Source organism: Mauremys mutica, chromosome 13 (genome assembly GCF_020497125.1).
Source record: "Mauremys mutica isolate MM-2020 ecotype Southern chromosome 13, ASM2049712v1, whole genome shotgun sequence".
NCBI lineage: Eukaryota > Metazoa > Chordata > Testudines > Geoemydidae > Mauremys > Mauremys mutica.
In genome coordinates this window covers 57,422,535-57,446,374 of record NC_059084.1, presented here as the reverse complement: position 1 = coordinate 57,446,374, position 23,840 = coordinate 57,422,535, and the positions used below count along the sequence as shown (strand labels likewise).

At 43.1% G+C, this 23,840-nt stretch overlaps 1 protein-coding gene across 1 annotated transcript in view; it reads right to left on the bottom strand.

Annotated features, from left to right (window-relative positions):
* LOC123347827 (cytosolic phospholipase A2 gamma-like) overlaps nucleotides 1-15,317 on the bottom strand; it is a 36,247-nt gene extending 20,930 nt beyond the window's left edge. Inside the window, exons 1-7 of the mRNA XM_044985017.1 lie at nucleotides 15,285-15,317; nucleotides 14,852-14,956; nucleotides 12,954-13,096; nucleotides 11,123-11,318; nucleotides 9,288-9,405; nucleotides 8,430-8,570; nucleotides 4,047-4,100 (exon numbers count right to left, since the gene is read on the bottom strand). Of these exons, the coding sequence (XP_044840952.1) occupies nucleotides 4,047-4,100; nucleotides 8,430-8,570; nucleotides 9,288-9,405; nucleotides 11,123-11,318; nucleotides 12,954-13,096; nucleotides 14,852-14,956; nucleotides 15,285-15,317 (790 nt within the window). The remainder of the gene's footprint in view (nucleotides 1-4,046; nucleotides 4,101-8,429; nucleotides 8,571-9,287; nucleotides 9,406-11,122; nucleotides 11,319-12,953; nucleotides 13,097-14,851; nucleotides 14,957-15,284) is intronic.
* Between the last annotated feature and the right edge of the window lie 8,523 nt (nucleotides 15,318-23,840).

The following is a 23,840-nucleotide window of genomic DNA, read 5'->3' as shown; positions in this document are numbered from 1 at the left end:
GGTTTCATGCTCATTAAATTTTGAAAAGTCAGAATTTTCCTTCTGCAGAACATTCAACCATGGATTTCACAGGGAGACCTTTGAAATGCCTTCTGCTTGCAAACCTCCCACCACAGGGAGATCAGAAAAACATTTGGCCTCTTTTCCTGGCTCCTCACTGATTCCCTGTCTGGCCTTGGGGTAATCAGTTTGGCCCAGATTTTTAGTGATATTTAGGCACCTAGTGGTATTTTCAGAAGTTCCTAACTGCCTCAGAATCATTGATTTCAATGAGAGATAATCACCGAGGAGCTTTTGAAAATCCCATTTGGTGCCTAAATATCTTTAAATATCTGGACCATAGGCTGAGATTTAGAACAAATGCTAAGGGAGTTAGGTACCCATGGAGGTCAGTGGCATGTGGGCACCTAATTCTTGATCTTCTTTGAAAATCACAGCCAAATGACTTAAGAGTGAAGACTTTCAAAGGCACCAGTGGGAACTGGACACTTGACCAGGATTTTTAAGGTACTAATATGCCTAAATTTCAGAACAGTGTGCTTTTAAAATATATCCATTTGCATTAAAATTCATTGTTGTTGGCAGTATTGTTATATCCATATTGGCCCAGGATATGAGAGAAACTAGGTGGGTGAGGAAGTATCTGAAGGACAGCAGGTCTCTTTCATTACTATTCATAGCTTCTCAGGCCAGAAGGAATATTGTGATCATCTAGTCTGATCTCCCATATAATACAGGCCATAAGAGAACTTCTGGACTCATCTGGGATTTGCTCCCAATGTAGTTACTTACAGATATTTATAACAGTATAACAAGATCCAATGGCTGGACATAAAAGCTAGACAAATTCACATTGTAAATAAAGAATACATTTTTTTTTAACCGTGAGAGTAATTAACCACTGGGAAATCTTACCAAGGATCATGGTGGATTCACCATCTCTGCCAATTTTTAACTCAAGACTGGATTTTTTTTCTAAAAAGAACTGCTCTAGTAATTATTTTGGGGAAGGTCTTTGGCCTTTGTTATACTGGAGGCCAGACTACTTGGTCTCAGTGTTCCCTTCTGATCTTGTAGGCTATGACTCTCTTGTGAAGAGTTAGTTTTGCCTTTTTTGGTTTAGCATATATCTCACAGGAAATGGTTTAAGCTAATGTGAGAAAGCCATGCTTAACCAGAACAAGAGTGTCCACATGAAGGTTATTCTGGTATACCTATAGCTGGGTAACTTGTACAATTCCCCATGTAGAGAAGATCACATATGAGGTTTCAGGGTAATTTTCTTCCTTGCAAGCATTTGTCAAACAGAGACTATGAGTATTAACATTCATTGAGACCCATGAAAATCACATATGTCATTAATGGAAAAGGCTTGATTCCTCTCTGGCTCGATCTATGGCCTGGTCTACACTAGGGGGCGGGGTCGATGTAAGATACGCAACTTCAGCTATGGGAATAGCATAGCTGAAATCGAAGTATCTTCTTTCGACTTACCGCCCGTCCTCACAGAGCGGGATTGATGGTCGTGGCTCCCCTTGTCGACTCCGCTATTGCCGCTCACCCTGGTGGAGTTCCGGAGTCGACGGGAGCACGTTCAGGGATCTAGATGAGACGCGATATATCGATCCCTGATAAACCGATTGCTACCTGCCAATCCGGCGGGTAGTGTAGACATACCCTATGCTTATAAGGCATACCGGCATTGGTCACAGGAGTGAAAAAAACACGCACATTACTATGCCAAATCCACTCCTGCCCCTGCCCAAAAACTCAGTGTAGACGCAGCTATGAAGATGGAAGAATTCTGTCTACATAGCTAATGTTGTTGAGGGAAGTACTCATCATATAACACCAGAAAAACTCCTTCTGTCAGTGTATGCTGTGTCTACACTAGGTGGGGCTGTAGTGCAATGGAGTAATGTCAAGATAAACCCAGGGTGAGTTTTTAAAAAAAAACAGTCCATGGTTCCAGAAATACAATGACCCACCTGTTTCATTTACTGCATACATGTATTTTCTTAGTTTCTGGAATATTTCCATAAGAAGGTCTCAGCAATGGAAAACAGAACACGTGTTATTAGTCATTTCTCATAGCTAAGGACGCTAACCATATAATCTAGGAAATCACATTACGAGTTATGAAATGTAAAGCTGATTTTCATATGATTTGCAATGGTGTAAAACAGAATTTCCAACCTCTGGGATTTGTTTTCATCTCAAATTGGTGCAAAAAAGTCAAAACATCAAAATATCTTGGAGAACTGAAATTGTGAAATATTTCAATTCAGAATTATCAAAATGACCTTACTAAAATATTTTCTTTCAACAACAGTGAAGCATTATAATGTAATAGAAATTTATATAAATATATAATATAAAATATTGGGTAATATGTGATATTTTTAGCGACCTAGCTAAAAAATAAATATAAGGTGAAACCAAATGAAAATATAAAATTGAATAAAATGATAAAGTCAAAACAAAATATTCCACTTTGTTTTTTTGTAGCATTTTAAAAATTTTCCATAAAAAATTATATCAAAATTAATATATTCCCACAAAACTTTTTTATTATGATTTTCTGGTGGAAAACTGATTAGTCAAAATGTGTATTATTTTATTATTTATTATGTGGCTATATTCCAAATTAACTCCACTGACTTCACTGGCATTATTCCTGATTTATGGTAGTGTAAATGATGACACAATTTCTCACTGTGAGGTTAAACCAGTTAAAACAAGCCTGAAACAAGAATCAAGCCTTAGAATTTATCATTATCTGGGCTTTGTAACCTAGATATTATCTGATCACTATTGTTTTCAAATCACCACCACAAATCTTGAGGGCAGTCCTTGAGTGTTTGCTTCCCTTTACAATCATCAGTAACCGATCATCTAGTTTTGTATTTCCCTGATACCTCCATACAATGAGTCCGATGTCACTTACACAGGTATGAAGTGGAGGTAATTCCACCACTTGCTAATCATTTGCTCCTGATATGTGCAGGTGTAAGTGAGGCCAGAATTTGCCCCAAAGGCTAAACCTTTGCAAAATCAGATTGAAGTTTGAAATCTGGATTTGTTCTAAACTGAGAGTTTCAAAGATGCATAAAGGAGTTGAATTTCATAATTTCATGGATTCATATAGTTTGAGACCAAGAGGCCATGAAATTTCACACAGAAACCTCTGGCTGAGACCAGGGACCTCAGTTAAAGTAAGGCACTGCTCAGGAGACTGAGCTGTTGTGTGCCACGGGTAGAGAACAGGAAAGACTGAGGCGCACCTGAGGCAGAGATCCTGGCAATGGCAGAGAATGACTAGGTGAGACATGCTCATATAACCTCAGCAGGCGACCCACACCCCATGTTGCTGAGAAATGTTAAGAAAACCCCATGGGTCCTGCCAGTGTAACCTGGGGGGAAATTCTTTCCTGACCCCAAATCTGGTGATTAATTGGACTCTGAACACGGCTCACCAACCAGGCATCTAGAAAGAGAATTCTCAGTACCACATCAGAACATTGACCTACCCCAGCTGTATCCCATCTTTAGTGGTGGGAAAATAACTAACTAAATAAATAAAACAGATTATAATTGTGCATCAGGGAAGAAATTCCTTCCTGATTGCTGCCAGTGACTGGCTGAAGCCCCGAAGCATGAGATTAGATGGTGCCCAACTCTTATTAACATTAATGGAAATTAGGATCCAAATCCCCTCATCAGTTAAGAAAACCTCAGCCCTAGCTATAATAATCTGGAAATTATCTGGAATGCTGGAGATTATGAAAGGCAAAAATGAGAGTTGGGTGCTCAGTCTCCCTTCTGCATCCTTGACTATCCAACCCATCCACAACTGGCAGTCACCCATGGGCTACTTTAGGCTACTGCTAATACAGGGACTGTTTGACACACAACAGTATCACTGTGATAAAGAGTCGGGCATTGGGATCATTGCTACAGAATGGTGTGGTAGTTCTTCCATTGGGGACCTGTTCCGATTCCATCGATGACCCGACCCTGCCTTCAACACACAGAAATGTCTGTACCTATTAAATAGTTAATGTTTTCCTCCATCCTTCCAAGGGCGCTTCCCCATAAGCCTGAAAACAAGAAGGAAGAGACCTTATTTACCATAATGCAGCTAAGAAAGAATCAAGGCCTTTCCCTTTAATACAATGTAAGGAGTTGCCTGGACAGGAGCCCCATTAGCAGAAAAGTCAAGAGGGCACTAGCAGGCCAGTCTCTGATGGGTTATGTGCTTTTGAAATTTAGTTCACAAATTGATCCATAACTGAAAAAGTTTATTGTAAGTAGAGATGGTCAAAAAAATTCTGATGAAATATGCTTTGCATCAGCAAATTTGTTAAAATTTGAACTTTCCATGGGAATTTGTTGATTTTTGACATTTCATTCTAAAAATAAATGTGAAATGAATCAAGTTGACCTTATCAGAACAGAACGTTTCAATTGTTTAGTCTGCAGAAGAGAAGAATGAGGGGGGATTTGATTGCTGCTTTCAACTACATGAAAGAGGGGTTTCAAAGGGGATGGACCTAGACTATTCTCAGGCCTGGTCTACACTAAGAAGGGGGGTCGAACTAGGGTACGCAAATTCAGCTAAGTGAATAGCGTAGCTGAATTCGAAGTACCCTAGTTCGAACTACTCACCCGTCCAGATGCCGCGGGATCGAAGTCCGTGGCTCCAAGGTCGACTCCGCCACTGCCGTTTACAGTGGGGGAGTTCTGGAGTCGACCGGAGCACGTGGTGACGTAAGTTCCTAAATGTTATATGCTTTCGGTTTTATAAACTTATACAAAAGTTTACAAAATGTATAAAAAAATGTAAATTTTAAAAATGTACAGAAAAATCTTAACTTTAAATGAACAAAATACTGTATTTTTTTACATTGTCATTAATCTAGACGCGATAGTTCGAACTCCAAGAAGTCGAACTCTCCGTGTCGACCCGCGCGGTAAGTGTAGACCTACCCTCAGTGGTACTAGATGAGAGAACAAGGAGTAATGGTCTCAAGTTGCAGTGGGAGAGGTTTAGGTTGGATATTAGGGAAAAAAAATTCACTAGGAAGGTGGTGAAGCACTGGAATGGGTTACCTAGGGAGGTGGTGGAATCTCCTTCCTTAGAGGTTTCTAAGGTCAGGCTTGACAAAGCCCTGGCTGGGATGATTTAGCTGGGAATTGGTCCTGCTTTGAGCAGGGGGTTGGACTAGATGATCTCCTGAGGTCCCTTCCAACTCTGATAGTCTATGATTCTATATTTTTTTCATTTTGAAATGACCTTTCATTTCCAAATTGATTGGATTGCATAATACAGTGTAAATGAAACTATAACAGACAATATTTCAAAAGTAGAAATAGGAAGACAATATTTCAATTTTATAGAATGGAACATTTTAATTGACCTGAAATGAAAATCATTTTGTCAGAAAGGTTGAAATTTTGTGTTTTAGTCCTGATTCGGAATAGAAACTAATGTCCAAATTTCCTGTGGAAAGGATATACCAAATTTCAACCAGTCCTAATAGTGAGTATTGGTATGTGCAGTATCACAGTGCCTAGGTGACCCAGCCATGAAGCAGGACCCCATTGTGCTAGGCACTGTACAGACACAAGGCAGAAAGACAGTCCCTGCCCAGAGCGTTTGATAACATTTGTAACATTCCTGTCCAGTAGTGAGTTGAGAGCTAGGTGAGACAGGGCAGCCTCAGGAGGCAGTGGTGGTCTTGACAGTGGGTGTGTTAAATCCTGCTGGGCTTACTGTTATTTCAGGATCATAGAAATGTAGGGCTGGAAGGAACCTTGAGCTGTCATCTAGTCCATCCTCCCTCACTGAGGTATGACCGAGTAAATTTGGACTATCCCTAACAGATGTTTGTCCAACTTCTTTAGAATCTCCAGTGATGGGGGCTCCACAAACTCCCTTGGAAACCTGTTCCAGAGCTTCACTACCCTTAGAGTTAGAATGTTTGTTTTTGTTTGTTTGTTTTGTTTGTTTATTTGTTTGTTTGGGTTTTTTTGTTTTGTTTTGTTTTCTAAGGATAATTCCTGGATTTGTTTTACATTAGGAGATGCATTTTGAAGTACTGTCAAAGGCACCCATAGCCTAGGATGGGCTGTGTTTGATTGGTATAGTACAAATGTGTATGAATGAATTAATGAAGCTGGAATTTTCAAAGTGAATAAGGGATGAGATTTTCAAAAGTACCTAACTAACTTAGGAGCAGACATCACCCATTGACTTCAAATGATCCTTAGACTCCTAAAGCACTTAAGTCCTTTCAGCAAATCACATCTCCAAAGCCCATGGAATTTGCCTGGGAGTTGGGTACATAACTATCCTTTATCCCTTTGAAAATCCCTGCACACATACACAATTGCCTAACCCTTTTAGACCCTTTGGAAATTTCCAATTCAAATAAATAAATATAGAAGTCCAAGACATGCAAACACTGTATATTAACTAATAGGAATTAACTAATTGAATGTTCCCCGCTGGGATTTTCAAAGGAGACTGTGGGAGTTAGATGCCCAAATCCCACTGGAATTCAATGCAAATTGGGCTTCCTAATTTCCCTTGATGTCTTAGAAAATCCCAGTTCTACTGAAAGGGCAGTAGCTTAGACATAGGATACTTGACTTCTATTCTTTTACTTCCCATTCCCAACCTTTATGACCTTAGAAAAGCCATTTCCCCTCTCGATGACTCAGTCTCATTCTCTGTAAAATGAGTATGTTGATGCTCACCAAACTTTTGAAAAGTGTGTTTAGATCTGTGGATGGGATGTATTTGCTATACAAAAGCTAACTGTTTCAGGACGAGCTAATTGGGTTGAAGAAAAGATGAGATGATGGCTAAGGGTGAGCAAAGGCAGTTACATGTGAGTGAATGTCATGAGTGAGGTGGAAATAGGGGTGAGGGTACAGAAAGAAGATGGGGGAAAGAAAAGCTGGGTAGATACAAGCAGCTGGGAAGAGAGCTCTGAGACTGGGATGAGACCTACAGGGTTGAAACATTCCAAGCAGGTCTATAATATGCTGCATTCGAATAACAGGGTGGACCTGCAATATCTATCTATCTATCTATCTATCTATCAGCAAGGTCTGAATGAGCTCTCCCCTGGCAGCTAGTGATAAGCTGGAGGGAAAAGGTTCCAGGACATAAACACACCCAATCTGCCGAGGTTTCCTGCCCAAGTGATCAACTTTGTCTGGTATTGGGTTACAAATCATTTCAGTATTGAATGCAGGGGTCATGAAATGCTGTTGTCGTGATTGTATGAGTAAAGGGCAGCAGAACTGTGCTTAGCCTGCCCTTATTGCGGGGGTCAAGCCCAAATGAACTGAACTGCACTCGCTAAGCAGGGGTTCTGATGCCAGATCCCAGTGGGGAGAGGGTGTGGGAGGGGGACAGGTGGTTCTGCCTAGAGGGGTGGGCTCTAAGAGTCCTAGGCAACATTTGACCTGCCCCTCTCCCCTGTTTAAATGTAGAGCCGATTAGGCTCAGTTGAGAGCGTTTTGTTTTGGTAAGTGATCACTAAAGCTAAACCACTGGTAATCAGGTCAAGTGCTGAGCCTTAGGGCTGCTAGGGGACAGTGTTTGGGGGAAGAGACGGCCCAGTCTGCACTAGCAGGGAGGTTCCCCCACTAGCTGCTGAAGTCACTGGGAGCCGGGTGGAACCCCAAGAGACTGACTCGCAGAGGTCACAGTGGGGAGGCAGATGATGAGGGTGCAGGGCCATCGGCGACAGAGCAGACAATGGCAGGGGTGCAGTGAACTGTGGCATGAGGAATGACAGAAGGGGCACAGAGTGAAGGACAGCAACTGTGAGCTAGTTGCAGCGACAGCAGCAGCTGAGGTATTGCTCCACATTCCCCACCCTGCTCTCTCCCCGGCTGGGAGGTGAGCTCATGTGAACACACCTCTGAAGTCTGGGTCTCCAGGGACCAAGGGCAGCAGCTGTGAGCAGGGTGAGGTGGAGGGAGAGGACAGTGGTGTGTTAAAGGAACATCAGTTTGTTGGACTTTCACATGGCAAAGTTTGAAACAGAGGCCAAGGACACTGCCCAACTTACTCTGGAGCGGGAGTTTAGCTCATGGTCAGATGTGTTCAAATCACAGTGGTGGTGTTTTCCCAAATTAATGCCGGGCTCCGTTCCCCTTTTACTAAAAGTTCTCTGCTATATACAGGCTCGGTGCCAGCAGGAGGGGAAGTTTTGCCTCTTTAGGAGCGCCCAAAAGTGGTGTATAATTTTACCAGATTGTTGGGTGGGGCTTGAGCCAGTTTCTGTGTTATATTGTTAAGAGGGACCCCTGGATATTGAACCCAGCCCTTGCTACTGCCAACTCCACCTGGCAGAAGGGTTACATACATAGCTATCAATCGGCTAAGAATAAGCGGCTTCAAAGCTTACCTTGCAGGTAGCAGATATTTTTCTCATCCCTCTTTTCTTTCAGAATCCCATCCTTGAATTTGCTTCCCAAGTCTTCAGTGCACACAAAAGCCCCCAGACCGGGAAAGCCAGATTCATGGGGGGTGAATTCAAACCAGGTCCCTGTGAAATATAGATAGAGCCAGTTCCTTGTTGTCCCCTTCTTGGCTGATAGCAATAATTTCTCAGTTCTCACCCCCTCAATTTTTTCACTCCACCAGTGAATCCCATATAATTTTTCAGCCTGTTCCTTCACCCATGGTCATTTTCATGCCATTTTCTATAGTGACTTCCTCTATCTGATGTTTCCCTCCTAAGTCAGCATGTGCTGTCCTTGGATATCCCAGAATTCCTCTTGTGGCAACCACAGCCCCTCTCCATCCACCCTCCAACCACCCATCCCTAACTTGGACCAAAGGTATAAAGAAAAAATGAGTCAAATCCAAAAGTAATAAATTTAACTGTAGAGCTACTCAAAAAGGCACACAATTTCACATTTTCTGAAGTTTTCCAAGTTCTTTTCATTTTCAAAACTGATCCTTTTTAACATGTATTGAGCAATCTATCACAAATGTATATGATAGACATTTTATTGAAAACATTTTCAAAGTCACTACTGAAACAATTATGGGAATTTTTCATTTATTGACCAACCTGGGTTTTTTTGGAAAATGAAGAACATCAATAACCATTTTGGTAAAGTCATTGATAAAAAAATTGATTGAAAATTAGAGAGAGAGAGAGAGAGAGAGAGTTTTGACAGGTTTATGCAAAACATATATATATATATATATATATATATATATATATATATATATATATATATATATTCTTTTTTACCTGGGCTGTTTTCACCTGCTTTGTCCAATTGGTTTGCTTCTATTGCTGCGTAGATAGGGTAAGGATTTTTGCCATTTCTGGAGGCATCATCATGTTGAGATAATTTGGTCTCATCATACTGGAAAGGTAAGAATTGATTAGCACAGAAAGACACAAGTTTTGGTGATGTTCCCAGCAATTCATCCCTGACTAATTAGTTCAGGCTAGGAATTACAAACACCCTTTTTGTTGAGACCATCATCATCTTCCCTCATTCTAGTGTGCTCTGTATGGACAAACAACAGAGTATATACAGTCCATGGTGGAGACTTTCAAATGGGCCTAAGGGAATTAGGTGCAGGTTTTAAAAAGTATTTACACACCTAAAAATGCAGATTGGCACATAATGGGCTTTTCGAAAGCACCTAAGCAAGATCACTACCTTAGAATACATCTATCCTGTGGAAGGAAGGTCTGATTACCAGCTTGAGGAGACATAGCCATATTAGCATGGTAGGGGCTAAGCCTGCTGGTCTCCATTAAGCCTAGGGTCTCCATTAGAACTCACATGGGTGTGTCTCCTCCAGCTGGGAATTACACTTCAAGCTCCAGTGGAGACAGCCTCAGTTCCATCAAAATTAATAGCAATTAGGGAGCAGTAAAGCCAGGCAATTTTCTTTCTGTGAACAGTACATTCAATTAAAAATTCATTTTCAGAGCATTGAAATTATTTGTGAATTCAAGTCAAATTTGATGAATTCTTTCTTCTGAGAAAAAACTTGTGAAAAAGTTTAAATTGTTTATTTCAGCTTCATTGAAATGAAACATTTCAACTTTTTTTTGCTTTGAAATGATATTTCATTTGAAAATTTAGCTAAATTTTTAAAAAGTAAAAAAAAAAAGGACCTAAGACCTACCAAAAATAGTTTGGGATTGAATAATCTTTTAGAAAAACATCCAATAATTATTTTAAATTGTCAGCAATGAAGAATCTACTGCAAGCCTTGGTAAGTTGTTCCAATAGTTAATTACTTTCACTGTCAAAAATGTACACCTTCTTTTCAGTCTGAATTTCTCTAAGGGTACGTTTATACTTACCGCGCGGGTCGACGCGGCGAGTTTGACTTCTCGGAGTTCGAACTATCGCGTCTGATCTAGACGCGATAGTTCGAACTCCGGAAGCGCCGCGGTCGACTCCGGTACTCCACCTCAGCAGGAGGAGTTGGCGGAGTCAACCGTGGAGCCGCGGAGTTCGCTTCCGCGGCGTCTGGACGGGTAAGTCATTCGAACTAGGGTAGTTCGAATTCAGCTACGTTATTCACGTAGCTGAATTCGCGTACCCTAGTTCGACCCCGGGGCTGTGTGTAGACCAGGGCTAACTTCACCTTCCAGCCACTGGATCGTGTTAGATGTTTCTCTGCTAGATTGAAGAGCCCATTATTAAAAATTCAAGGCCAGGATTGAGATGTTCATGCCTTCTAGCTCTCTGTTCATCAATTCATATTCTGGAAAGGTCAGGATTTGGGGATCAGATGCTAGGTTGAGATTTTCAAAACAACCTAAGGGATTTAGAGGCCAAATTCCCACTAGTTTTAATGGGAAAGAGTATCCAAATCTCCTAAACCTGCTTTAGAAATGTTCAGATACGACAGTGATGTTTGAGAGCTCATGGTAAGAGGCTGAGATTTAAAAAGTTGCCTAAGGGTTTAGATAGCTTTAAAATATTACCAGGAGTTAATATCAAGTACAGCAGAGAGAGCGAGTGAGAGAGAGAGAGAGAGAACAACAAAGGAATATATTAAGTAAATCCAGTGATTTTTTTAGTGGAACCATTCTGGAGTTAAACAGCAACCTACCTGCTTCAATGCAGAATAGACAAAGAAAGATGCCCAGACATCAGTCAGAGAGAAGAGTTCATCTTCAGCTGCCTTTATCGCAATAGTAAACTCCTTTTCAATAGGAACTGAATTGTGAAGTGTATCACACAGGCGTTTTTCCAAGACCTGCACTTTCTCTGTCCAGTCTTTGTCTTTGTAGAGGTTGGACATGCACCTTTCAATGAACAAGCACAGCTATGGCTGAGACCGAGAGGATAGGATGGGGACTTCCCCCTCCCCCTTTTAATCGTCATACCCTTTATTTTTCATGCAAGAGATTCTAATTATCATCCTGGCATTGTAACAAATCTGTGACTTAACGAGGACTTCATCCATGGCTGTCTGTCACCATGTCCACTGGGAAATTTATGGCAATAACAGGGATAGAGCTAAGATCATCTGCTGAAAGCCAAGGCCCCTGCCACTCTGAGCTATGGAGAAACTCCATTATCTGCTTCTGTAGGACCTATGATGCACGGTAAATAATTCTGACTCTACCCAACAGAAAGCAGTGGTGGGCACACTAATCTGGTCATTATAAGTATGACCAGACCCGGCCCTTCTTGAGCCAATGGGGAAACTACTTTGCCAATACAGGGTGTATGACATGGGGAGGATCAATTAAGATCTCACCCAGTAGAGGGCAATAGTAACACACACACACACACACACACACTGCCCATTTCACTAGGCCACTCTCGCTCACCCATCTCATTTTCTGCCCCCCTCACTCGCCCCGATTGAGTGACTCTCAGAGTGAGGTGCTACGCAGCAGGCACAGAAACTGATTCTGGCCCTGGCTGATCAGCTAGAAGCGTCTGAAGATTTTCCTTTCCCATCTCTTTCTCCGTGGACAACTCCACTCTTCTTCCTTTCTCCCAAGACCCAATACTGGGGCCCCATTTGAATCTTCCCTGTCCTTCCCTCTGTGTATTCTCCATCTCTTGGTAAACCCCAATGAACCGCAAACCCTTAACAAGCTCCTCAGATTGCCCTTTTCTCACTGTTCCCAGTGCTGGAAGCCTGTCCTCTGCCACCTTGGTTGCTGTAAACGTCGCTTCTCTAGTCTCCACTGAGCTTCTCCAGCTCTTGAGTCTGCCCAGAATGTCCCTGCATCTTCTAACCATGTCACCCAGCACCTTGAGGCCCCAGCAACAGATCTCCATGCCTGGCCAGGAGGCAGATGCCCAGTGAGCAGGCACTGGGTTAAGGCTCAAGACACCTGCGTTCTAGCCCCAGCTCTGCCACTGACCTGCTGTGTGACCTTGCATGTGACCTTCACCTCTGTTTCATTTCTCACCCATTTCCTGCCTACTTAAAGGTGGGATTTCCAAAAGTGACTTACGAACACAAATCTCATTGCAAGTCAAAGGGTGAGTCATTGAGAGTGTGTCTGCGCTGCACTCAGAGGCGTGACAGCAGCATGTGTAGACAGACCTGTGCTAGATTTGATCAAGCCAGCTTGAGTGCCAATTGCAGCGAAGCTGCAGCAGCATGGATGTCACTGTGGGTGAGCTGCGTGGGTACGGACTCAGGGTTTAATGCAGTCTGGTACAGCCCATGTTGTAGCACCAGAGCTTCACTGCTATTGGTTCCCCAGCTAGCAAGGTTAAAGCTAGCTCAGGTATGTCTATGCCTGTTACATCATAGCCCCTGATTGCAATGTAGGCATACAACTAGGTGCTTCTGAAAATCTCACTCATAATGCCTTGAAAATGTACAGAGCTAATTAATAATAAGAATGCCCCAGTGATCACCAACTTTGTACAGGAAAACTGGCTCATTCTCCCTTCTACTGACATGCACCTACCAGGTGGAACCCGATACCCCACACAGATACATGACAGCGTCCAACAGGCCCTGATTCTTCAGCTCCACCAAGGTTCCCAGAAAGGCTATCATGGCCCGCAGACCTCCGCCTGATCCTAGGACAGCGATATTGGGCATGTTATCCTGGGGGAGGAAAGAGGGAATGACAAATGAACTAGGAATGCTGAGTGATCGCTGCTTTTCAGCTATTGGTACAGATCCTTTTAAGAAATTCACAGAGAAAGCCTCGAGTTCCAAGACTGTTTTGCCTGATGTTAGGAAGCCTCCTTATCGGGTACCCAGTGACCTGTGTCCCATCCTGAGCCAAGAGCAAATGCATCTTATCTGCATTTTCAGCCATAATCACATAGTGGTTGCCCAGTAGCCCTTAGAGCTCTTTGAACCTCTGGGCCTTTGTGCTTAAAATCCTATGCACCAACATACAGACCAGGACCAGAATTTTCAAAGGGATGCAGGCAAGGGCCTAGGGGGCATTTCAAAAGCACCTAAGCAATTTAGGTGCCTAACTCCCTTAGATTTCCATTGGACTTGAAATAGGGCTCAAACTTACTAGTGCTCTGTACTGTGCTCTGTGTTCATGCCCCTTACTCTCCATGATTAACGGGAGTGAGTTTGTTCATCTGAACAAATGTGTGTAATGTAGGAGGACTAGTCTTTGTGTCCAAAAAATAACGTACGAAATGCAGCTGCTCAAGAAATGATTTTTATTCCTATACAAATCTGCTTTCTTTTTTTGGAAGGACCAAATTGTTCATCAAAAATTTAAGGGGTGGGGGCTGTCCAAAACATGAAACCCCATAAAATGATCACCCCATCACCTGTCTACTCTCCAGTAGATTTTTAGGTGCTCTTTATTTCAAAAACATTTGATTTTTTTGTTAAAAATGGACATTTCTGTGTTCACAAAATAACAATTTTTCATTAAAATGTGTTGAATGCAAAGTGAGCCCACTGTAGTACTAATGCACTAACAAGATTAGTGATGAGTGAGTCACCAGTGGAGACTGAACCTTGAGCACCAAAACACCCAGGTCACTCTCCCTAGTGGTGAAGGAAGAATATTGTGAGGAGGAAGCAGTGGAAGCCTCAGAGGCTGACATTTGCAAAGCCTCAGAGGGAAGATGTTCCCAAATATGTCAAGTCCACAGGAGCTCACATCCCTCCAAGGACCATCACCTTTCATTGATGAGTTATGATCCGGGGATGTTCCTCACATTTCTCTACCATGCTAGCTAACAGAGTAACCATAGAAGGTGGGCAGCAGTGGGTGGCTTTTACCCTCTGTGTGGTTTACTATCAGAGGGGGCTATGATACATGTAGAAAGTATGTTATATAATCTCTATTCATTACTGATATTACTAAGTCAAAAAAGTATCAATAGCTCACCCAATGCTAGCTATGCACCACACTGAGAGCTCTAATGTCCCCTTCCTGTCTGTTCTCTGCTTCAGGCCCTGGCTGGCTTCAAAACCACAGTGCTGTATACACATACTGGAAAGGGTCTTTAGTAAGCCCTGATTGAATTCACATGAGCATGGAGCCATCTAGAGGTTAGCCCCAGAAAACCCCTTACTGCCTTCTAAGGGTGTTACTCCTTCAGCTGAAGGGATATGGGCCTGTGGTTTTAGCACTGAAGGTTCCCCAAGTTTGAGCCCTGCCAAAGGACGTAAGATTTGTATGTCTGTGTCCGTTGGTTGCCCCCTGGTGCTTTGGGAATGTTGTATTTCAAGGGGAACATCTCCATGGGGCAGGATTTTGGAGACATTTCCTCCCACTGTATCGGGCACCTCAATCACCATCCGCATGGCTAATATGCTAGATTATTCTCCTTAGTGCTCTGGGGCATGATTGCCCCGCTCCCCCCCCCACACACACACCTCATTACAGTCAATGCAGAGACTCTCAAGGCACTTCAGGACTTTTGCTTTTCTGTTCCTAGTGGCTTCTTTCTCACCCTCTGAGAGCTTCTGGGAAACATCATCCTGCCAAAAAATAAAAGGCCAATAAAATATCTCATCTCTCCAAAGACTATGAGGGAGTGGATGTGGTGTCTGGATGCAGATATCACAAGTGCCTCAAAGATTCATTCTTTATATTTGTATCATGGCTGTAGCTAGAAACTTCAGCCAAGGTCGGGGAGACAGCTGGGCATATGACTGATTTTTCAGTTCATGGGAATTTCTGAGAAATTGGGCGGGAGGAGAATCAGTTTGGGTTGATCAAATTCAAAAATTGCAAAAAGCTTTGTCAAATTGAAAGAAATCTATTCTGGGTTGAACAAGACAAGTTTCTGTATGACAAATAATTTACCGTTCTCAGAAATCTCTCCATAGCTTCTTCCATATTTCCCCGTAGAGCTCTTGGTGTTGTGGAGTTCTTCCTTTAGTGGCAAATGGACTCTTCAGGGAGCGCCTAGATGGGAGCACCAAGGCAACCGCTGACAGCCGTTTTCTTTTTTCTGTGGTTGTTTCAGAGATAAGGAACATTTAATATAGTAGCTTTGAAAGATTGAGTGGGAATTGTAAAGGAGTCTAAGGGAGTTAGGAGCCCAAATCCTACTGAATCTCAGCCTGGAAATGTAAAAGAAAATAAGCTAACATCAAGCTTGTTTAGTTTAGAAGTTCCACTTTCTAAACATAAATAAGAAGAGAGAAAAATGGTTGGTGTTGCATTAGGTTCAGATTTAAAAGAAAACCCTAGTAATAATATTTCTCTCTTACTATCACAGAAAGGAATGATGGCTCAGATTCCCAAGCCTAATCTTCCGATAAAGTTAGTTATAACCAAATAAATGGAACTAACTGTTCTTTCCCGTTCAAATATAGTTTCCCCTGTATTTATAGTGTTTCATTCAGTAATAAATATTTCTGTTTGCCTGGGTTTGGAATAAAAATCTAGTTATGGAACCTTAATTCATTTTGGTTAATTCACAACATATGCTGTCTGGGGTTGACATCATTCGGAGATGATAGCAATAGGTACATTTGCAATCTTATATTACTACACACACTGCACGCATCACAAGGTGCATATCGGGGTGCATAAAAACAATTCCAGGCACAGCACAGTACAGCGACATACATATTACTGTGGCTCACTATAATAATAATCTTTGAAAGCCTCTCTGAGCTGTGCTGAGCTCTTTTTATAGCCCTGGTTTGTGACTACTCAAAATCAGCGGACAGCTCTTCCACCTCTGCCCTTCATCCCAGTTGAAACTTTTACCTATGGGGGGGAGTGAAATCAGACCTCAGCCCTGACCCCATTGCAGTGACTAACTCCAAAAGTCTACCCAAGTGTAAATGAAAGTGGGATTTTGCCCCCAATGTCCCCTAATTCCTTAGCCATAACCCTTAATCGTACTGATTTAAATGAAGTTATTCCAGGCAAATAACACACACACACACACACAAAATGGGAAATTAGAACAAGCAATGAATGTCAAATTACTGACAATAACCCACACATTGAATTTCAACTCTCCAGTAGAAAATTACAGTGGAGAAATCTGGGACTGAACACTAAAATCACTAATATGGAATAACAAATAATGCCCTCTTGGTATGAATAAGAGAAGCTCCAAGAAGCCATTCTGCATTTCTCTGAATACCACTGGTTTTAATTATATTTCTATCTCCCTCGTAGCTGATCCCCAGAGGTTTATGAATCTTCCAGATGGGGAACCTGAGCTTGGATTTTGAAAGAGTTACGTGCTCTAATCCCAAAAGAAATGGATAGAGGTGGAGAATGAGGTGGACATAATATATCTGGACTTCAGCAAAGTTTTTGACACAGTCCCACATAACTTTCTGATAAGTAAGCTTGAGAAATGCAGGCTTGGCGGATCTACCATTAAGCGGATACATAATTGGTTAAGCAACTGCAAACAAAGAGGAACTATTTATGGAATGATGTCAGATTGGAGGGAGGTCTCAAGTGGGGTTCCATGGGGATCTGTTTTGGGTTCAGTGTTGTTTACCATCTTTATTAATGACTGGCTGTAGGAACAGACAGCATACTGATCAAATCTGCAGATGACACAAAACTGGTGGGGGGCTGCCAAAACTTTGGAGGACAGAGGTATGATTCAGAGGGATCTTGATAAATTGGAGAACTGAGCTTAGATAACAAAATGAAATTCAACAAAGACAAATAAAAGGTGCTATCCTTAGGGAAAAAAACACAAATGCACAAATACAGAATGTGGGGGGACAACTGGCTTGGCAGAAGCACTGCTGAGAAGGATGTGGGAATTGTGGTGGATCACAACCTCAATGTGAGTTAGTAATGTGATGCTGTTGCAAAAAAAGCAAATACAATTTTAGGCTGCATTAACAGAGGCATAGTATGCAAGTCACAGGAGGTGATAGCGCCACTGGTTAGACCTCAGCAGGAGTACTGTGTCTAATTTTGGTCACTAATGTATAGAAAGGATATACAGAAGCTGGAAAGGCTCCAGAGGTGAGCGACCAAGATGATCAAAGGGATGGAATGCAAACCCTATGAACAAATGCTGATGGAACTGGGTATGTTTAGTTTGGAAAGGAGGAGATTAAGGGGGGACATGACAGCTGACTTCAAATAATTGTAAGGCTGACATAAAAAAGAGGGAGAAAAGTTGTTCTCTCTTGCCACAGAAGGCAGAACAAGAGGCAATGGGTTCTAACTACAGCAAAGCAGATTTAGAGTAAATCTCAGGAAAAACTTCCTTACTGTAAGAAGAAGAGGACAATGGAATAGACGCCTCGTGAGGTCGTGGAAGCTCCTTCGATGGAGGCTTTAAAAGGAGGCTGGATATGCACCTGTCTTGGATGGTTTAGGCACAACAAATCCTTCATGTTGGCATGGGGTTAGATTAAGTGACCATATGATTCTATGATTCTAACAGATCCCTTAACTCCTTTTGGGCTTTAGGAAATCCTGTCCATGGTCCTCCAGCAGTAGCAGCTCATGCACTAGGCTCCAGTGTATTCTAAGTATCACTCAGGGGACGCAAGTAGCGCTGGTCAGATGGTCAACCCAGATTTGCACAGCATGGGACACTGAATGTCGCCTCATGGTGGTTGTGTCCTCCCAACCCAGCCTCTTTATTTTATTCCCCTTTAAAGAGACACTTTAAAATGAACAGAGAGCCTGAGCTCTGAGCCTCCCTTTGCATGAACTGTCACAACCCCTCTCACCTGCTTTGTGTTTTGAAATTCTGCAGCTCAGAGGTAAGATCTGAAATGGTGTAAACTCCTCCTATAGTCCATAGAGGAATCACAGTGGGGTCTGCTGAGCCCTCTGCTTGAATATCTAGATGACAGATTCTTTTTTAGAGGCATGAGTCCTGATTTTCAGCCCCACCACTGCTCTAACTACTAGATATTACTCCCCTCCAAGAGCTGGGGATAAAGACCAGGAGTTCTGTGTCCTAGCTGCTCCAGCTTTAGCCACTTGAATTCAGGAGAATATCAGCTGACCCTCACGCTGAACACTGGAGACCCGTCAGCACCTGACCTCAGCTGGGTCATTAACTCACCTTGTCCTGGGTTGGAACTCCTTTCTGAGAGATGGATCCAGATCCCTGCTGAGATGAAAGCTGCTGAGCATCCTCCTGCTCTGGTGTCCATTATATGGAGCCGAGCCAGGCAGGTGGCCAATGAGATATGGGAGGGGACATTCAGCAAACAAAGCCATTCATTAGAAGTTCCTAAGAACTGGGAGTAAAAGGAAATAACTTGCCAGATGGGCTGGGGAGTGGCAAAATGAAAGGTGTGTTGTCCAAGGTGCGGGCTTCAAACAGCTCTGCTGGTGCCACTCAATCCAAACCCACACCCCTGCTATCCCACCCGTAGGCTCTCCCAGCTCTGACAGTGCCCCTCTCTCCTGACCCCCATTCCCTTGCTAGCCCAGCCTTTCCCTCCCTGCCACAACTCTGCAGGTAGCCCTCTGTCCAGACCCGCAAACCCCTGTTATCTGGGGCTCCCCAATCCCCACACACACAGCTCCACTTGAGCACCCTAATGTCTGACTCTGAGAACTGTTTTCATTCACTACCTTGCTCTGTGCGGGGATGCCCCTTTCACTATGCATGTCACATTAAGCTGTCCATGTTGATACGTTCTGCAGGTCAGTCGGGGCTCAATGCAAACAGCCTGATACAGATGAGAGGGTTTCACCCTCCAGCCTATGGTCATTGTATGTCCCCAGCCCATCAGTGTGGAGAGGTGAAGCCCTTGAGAGCTGAACCCTGCAGCCCAGTGGGAATGAAAGCCATGAGCCCTGATTTACAAACCAAGACCTGAGCTCTGGGCCCAGCACCCCTGTCTGACAGGCCAGAGCCAGGGCTGAGGGGCTGGGCTGAGGAGCTTGTCTGGGCCCCACTGGAGTGATCCATTCCCCACACACCGGCCTTTGTTATTGTGCAGGAATAGGTCTTGTTGGTACACTCTGCTGCCTTCATAAGCATTTCCTTCTCTGCTCAGCTCTTCATCCTATCCTCTTCTGAGGAGCTCAGAGCTGGAAGCCACCCTTGGACAAACATGACAGCACAGCCCCAGACCGTGATCAGCTAAAGGTGTTTCTGCCAGCCCTGCAGGGATACCCCTGTGATGGGTTGGATCCTCCTTTTGGGATGCCACCTGGATGTATTGGTGTTTCACTGAGCCCCTATTGCTCCACCAGCCTGGATTCCTTCTCCCTGTTTTGCTGAATTAGGCTCTCCGGCCTCTTGCAGCACACACACACAGGTAGGTCCACACCCAGATGCAGACACAGACTGAAATCACCTCTGTGTGAGAGGATTCACCCAGGACTCACATGCACATCCCCTTTGGTGAATAAACCCAAAATAATACTGTTTTGCACTATATAGAAAGATCTGCACAGCACAAGCTCATAAAAATTCACCCTCTCCCTCAATGTGAAGAGAGATATGCACAATTTATTGTCCCCCCTATCACGCACAAACTGGGTTTAATAATACACAACATACATTTATGAACTGTAAAAGGCAGATTTTAAGTAATTATAAGGGATAGCAAAGAGAACAAAGCAGATTACTGAGCAAATAAAACAAAACATGCATACTAAACTTAAGATCTTACAGAGAGTGGATCCAAAAAGTAATTTCTCACTCTGAATGTTATTTTAGGCAAGTTGAAGAGTTTCTGTAGCTTAGAGTTCCAGTTATTTCTTCTTACAGATTGGACCCCTGTCTCAGTCTGGACTGATCCCTGCCTTTCCCCTCAGGTTAGTTCCTTTGTCCCTTCAAGTACTTTTAGCAGTGCTTCTTCTTGGGTAGGCAATGGAGTAGAGTCCAGATTAACCCCCTCCCCAGCCATAAAAAGGATTTACCTATGGCAGGAAAACTTTGTTTGATTCCCATCCCCCTACAGAGGAAAACTACCAGCAGTGTCCAAGGTAGTATTTTGTATTAGGTGATCTTATCACCTGACCTGGTAGTGTCACAGCTAGGTCCCAGGATGCCTCTCAGGAAGTAGAGAGATTAGTATCTTCACAGTCTTACTGTTTTTTTTCCCTAATGGCCCATCAACGCTGTGATGGCTCATTGTCTGGTGGGTGTCTCCCAAATACACACTCAGTTGTAATTGTTACATATTCAATATTCCTAAATATAGATATAGAAATGATGGATACATACAAATTGGATAATCACATTCAGTAAATCATAACCTTTCCAATGATATCTTACATGAGCCGTCTTGCATAAAGTATATCTTAATTATGCCATATTTATATCATAACCATATTTCTATGAAGAATATGGGATGTAACATCACAACCCCCTCATGCCAAGGGATCCCCTGGAAAAGGGTATTTCCTTGTGGGTGCGGCAGTGAGTGGGAGAAGTGAAGGTCTTATCCCAGCCTAGGTCCCACTCCTCTAGCCCCCACTGCCTGCCTTGGCAACCCAATTAAATCCACTGGGGGTCTTTCCCCTGCTATGCGACAGGCTCTACAGTGACAAAGGGGTATGATTTTAACCCCGCTTTGAAGAGAATGCAATTAGGGCATTTAGGGCAATCCATTTAGCTGCCTTTATGGTCACAGGTTCACAGCAGTGTTGCAAAATATGCAGTCTTGGCCAGCTAAGGCAGACTCTTATTAGACAGAAAGAAAAAAAAGGAGAGCGAGAAGAAAAAGATGAAATAGGGTAGTGAAAGAACAGGACTCATGGGTGGAGCAAGGAGCTAGCCTTCTGGATCCCTCTTTGATCATGGTATACTGTCCAGGTGGTCAATGTTGCTCCCAGCTGTGCAGGACTGCAGGGCAGTTATAAAGTGACTGTAAGTCATCTCCATCCTATATTAACATCTCATTGATTTTGGCATGACTGTTCACCCACTCCCTGTTGAAGTCCCACAGAGGAGTCACTCTAGATGGTCAGTTAGATTTTGGGCAGGGCATACTTATTATGACCACCTCACCTAGCTCACAAGCCCTCTCCATTCATAGATGCAGTGGTCAGTCACCTGATGCCCAAAAGTCTCTTTTGCATAGATCGATGACACTCCTCCATTGGTCTGGAGTAAGAGCTCTCACCTCCACTCAGGCCCCACTAGCACATTTATGTCTTCCGAGGCATGTACTGCCTGAAAGGTTGTTAAAACTGAAGCAAGTAGCAGAGCCTTCAATAGGAAACACAAGGGTGATCATTTTTAGGGAGATTTTTAAATGAATGTAGTATGAACGTCTTACCATTATGTGCATGGGCTTGCACCATGACTTCCTGGATCTTCTGAACAGGCCAGTGCAAAAAACAAACAAACAGATAATAAAAGTATCATCCTGTGACTTTGCCATGATGCAGCCCCTAAGAAAGTGGAATTCTTTATTTTTTCACACTCAAACAATACTGTGCTCTTTCCTTTTCCTTAGCAGGTCTTCCATCTCTGCTGCATGGAGACACAGAACCAGGAGCCTGGTGGAGCAGACACTGAACCAACACAAGAGAAGGAAATTAGTGTGCGTTAGTTATATTGTTTATAATTATGTTGGTGAGAACAAAGGATACCAAACCAAGCCAATTTCTTTCTTTCATGGAGTCATCAGCATAGTGGATGGAGGAAATCAGTCAACATAATATATTTTGATTTTAGTCAGACTTTTGACACAGTCCCACATGACATTCTCATTAGCAAACTAGGGAAATATGGTCTAGATGGTATTACTCTAAGTTGGGTGCATTACTGGTTTGAAAGACTGAACTCAAAGAGCAGTTATCAATGGTTTGCTTTCAAACTGAAAGGATGTATCTAGTGGGGTCTAGCAGGGTTCTGTTCTGGGCCTGGTACTAGTCAATGATTTCATTAAAGACTGGGATAATGGAGAGGACAGTATGCTGATAAAGTCTAGGGATGACACCAAGCTGGGAGGGGTTGCAAGCACATTGGAGGACAGGATTAGAATTCTAAAGAACCTTGAGAAACTGGAGAATTGCTCTGTGTGATGCTCTGGGGTTCAATCCACACAAGCGCAGGGTTGTGTCACTGCCTACCCTGTAACCCGGGGTTCCTTGTGCTAGGCAGCTTGGGTTCAGACCCCTGACACAACAACTGCTTGCACCATAATGGCCTTCCCCTGGCTTCTACCAGCCTGGTTACTCCTTGCAAAGTGGCCCCAGCACCCTTCTGGTCCTGAGTTCTCCCCAAAAACATCTTTCTGCTAGTGCTCATCCCCTCAGTGGTTTGAGCATTGGCCTGCTAAACCCAGGGTTGTGAGTTCAATCCTTGAAGGGGCCACTTAGGGATCTGGGGCAAAAATTGGTCCTGCTAGTGAAGGCAGGGGGCTGGACTCGATGACCTTTCAAGGTCCCTTCCAGTTCTAGGAGACTGGTATATCTCCAACAAAAAAAAAAAAAAAAAACCCGTATCAAGTCCATGGCTGCTCTAAAGAGGTGGTTCTCAGCAGCTTATAAACTTTACTAAGTTGATAAACCCTCTTCTGCAATCAAACCACTGAGCTCATGTATATGGCAAAAGTATACAAGTTTATTTCAAAAGGATCAGGTTTAACTGATACCAAGTGTGACCCTGGCAGACCAGGTGCCAGCTCATGCCAAGGCCTCTATGCCTCAACCGAACACTGACAGTGCACAGCTGGATACCAGGCTGGCTCCCCTTTGTGTTAGTATAGTTTAAATAGGTATTGGATTTATTAAAAGGTGTTTAGTGTTTACACTTCATGAAATGCTTTCAAATTTCTGCATGCAGTTATCTCACTTATTACATCTGTAGCCCAGGTGATAAGGGAATATGTATATATTTGCTCTGTAATTAAAATGTGTTTGCTCTGGAGCTCTAAAACCAGAAGCGATATCAGATGTAAAATATTAGTTTGTCCAAGGATGGGTTATCCCCTGCCCAGTGAAAGAAGGCCCATAGACATCAAACGACCCATTGTGAAACCTCAGAGAACAAAGGAGTTTGTTGATTGCTCCCCCAACAGCTCTGAAGGAGAGACATGCAAAAGCACTCGTCCCATCAGCTTGGACTCTGGGGATAAGGGGATAAAAATCCCTGACAAGGGAATTTGTGATCTCTATGCTGCCTGAGATTTGGGAGAGCACAAAATTTCTCAGCAGAAGCAGAAAATCCCCGGCTGTTTTGCCTGGGTTAGTCCTAGAGGAGATATAGAGGTGCCATATAAGAGCAGAACTATCAACTTTTGAAACCAAAGACTAGAATTCATGTGGTGTGTGTGTGTGTGTGTTTCCTGCTTTAACCTTGTCAATAACTCTCTTCTTTCTTTTTCTCAGTTAACAAATCTTTAGATAGTTTACCACATGATGAGCTGCAAGCTGTGTCTTCGGTGCAAGATCTAAACTGCAAATGACCTGGGGAAAGTGACTGGTAATTAAGGA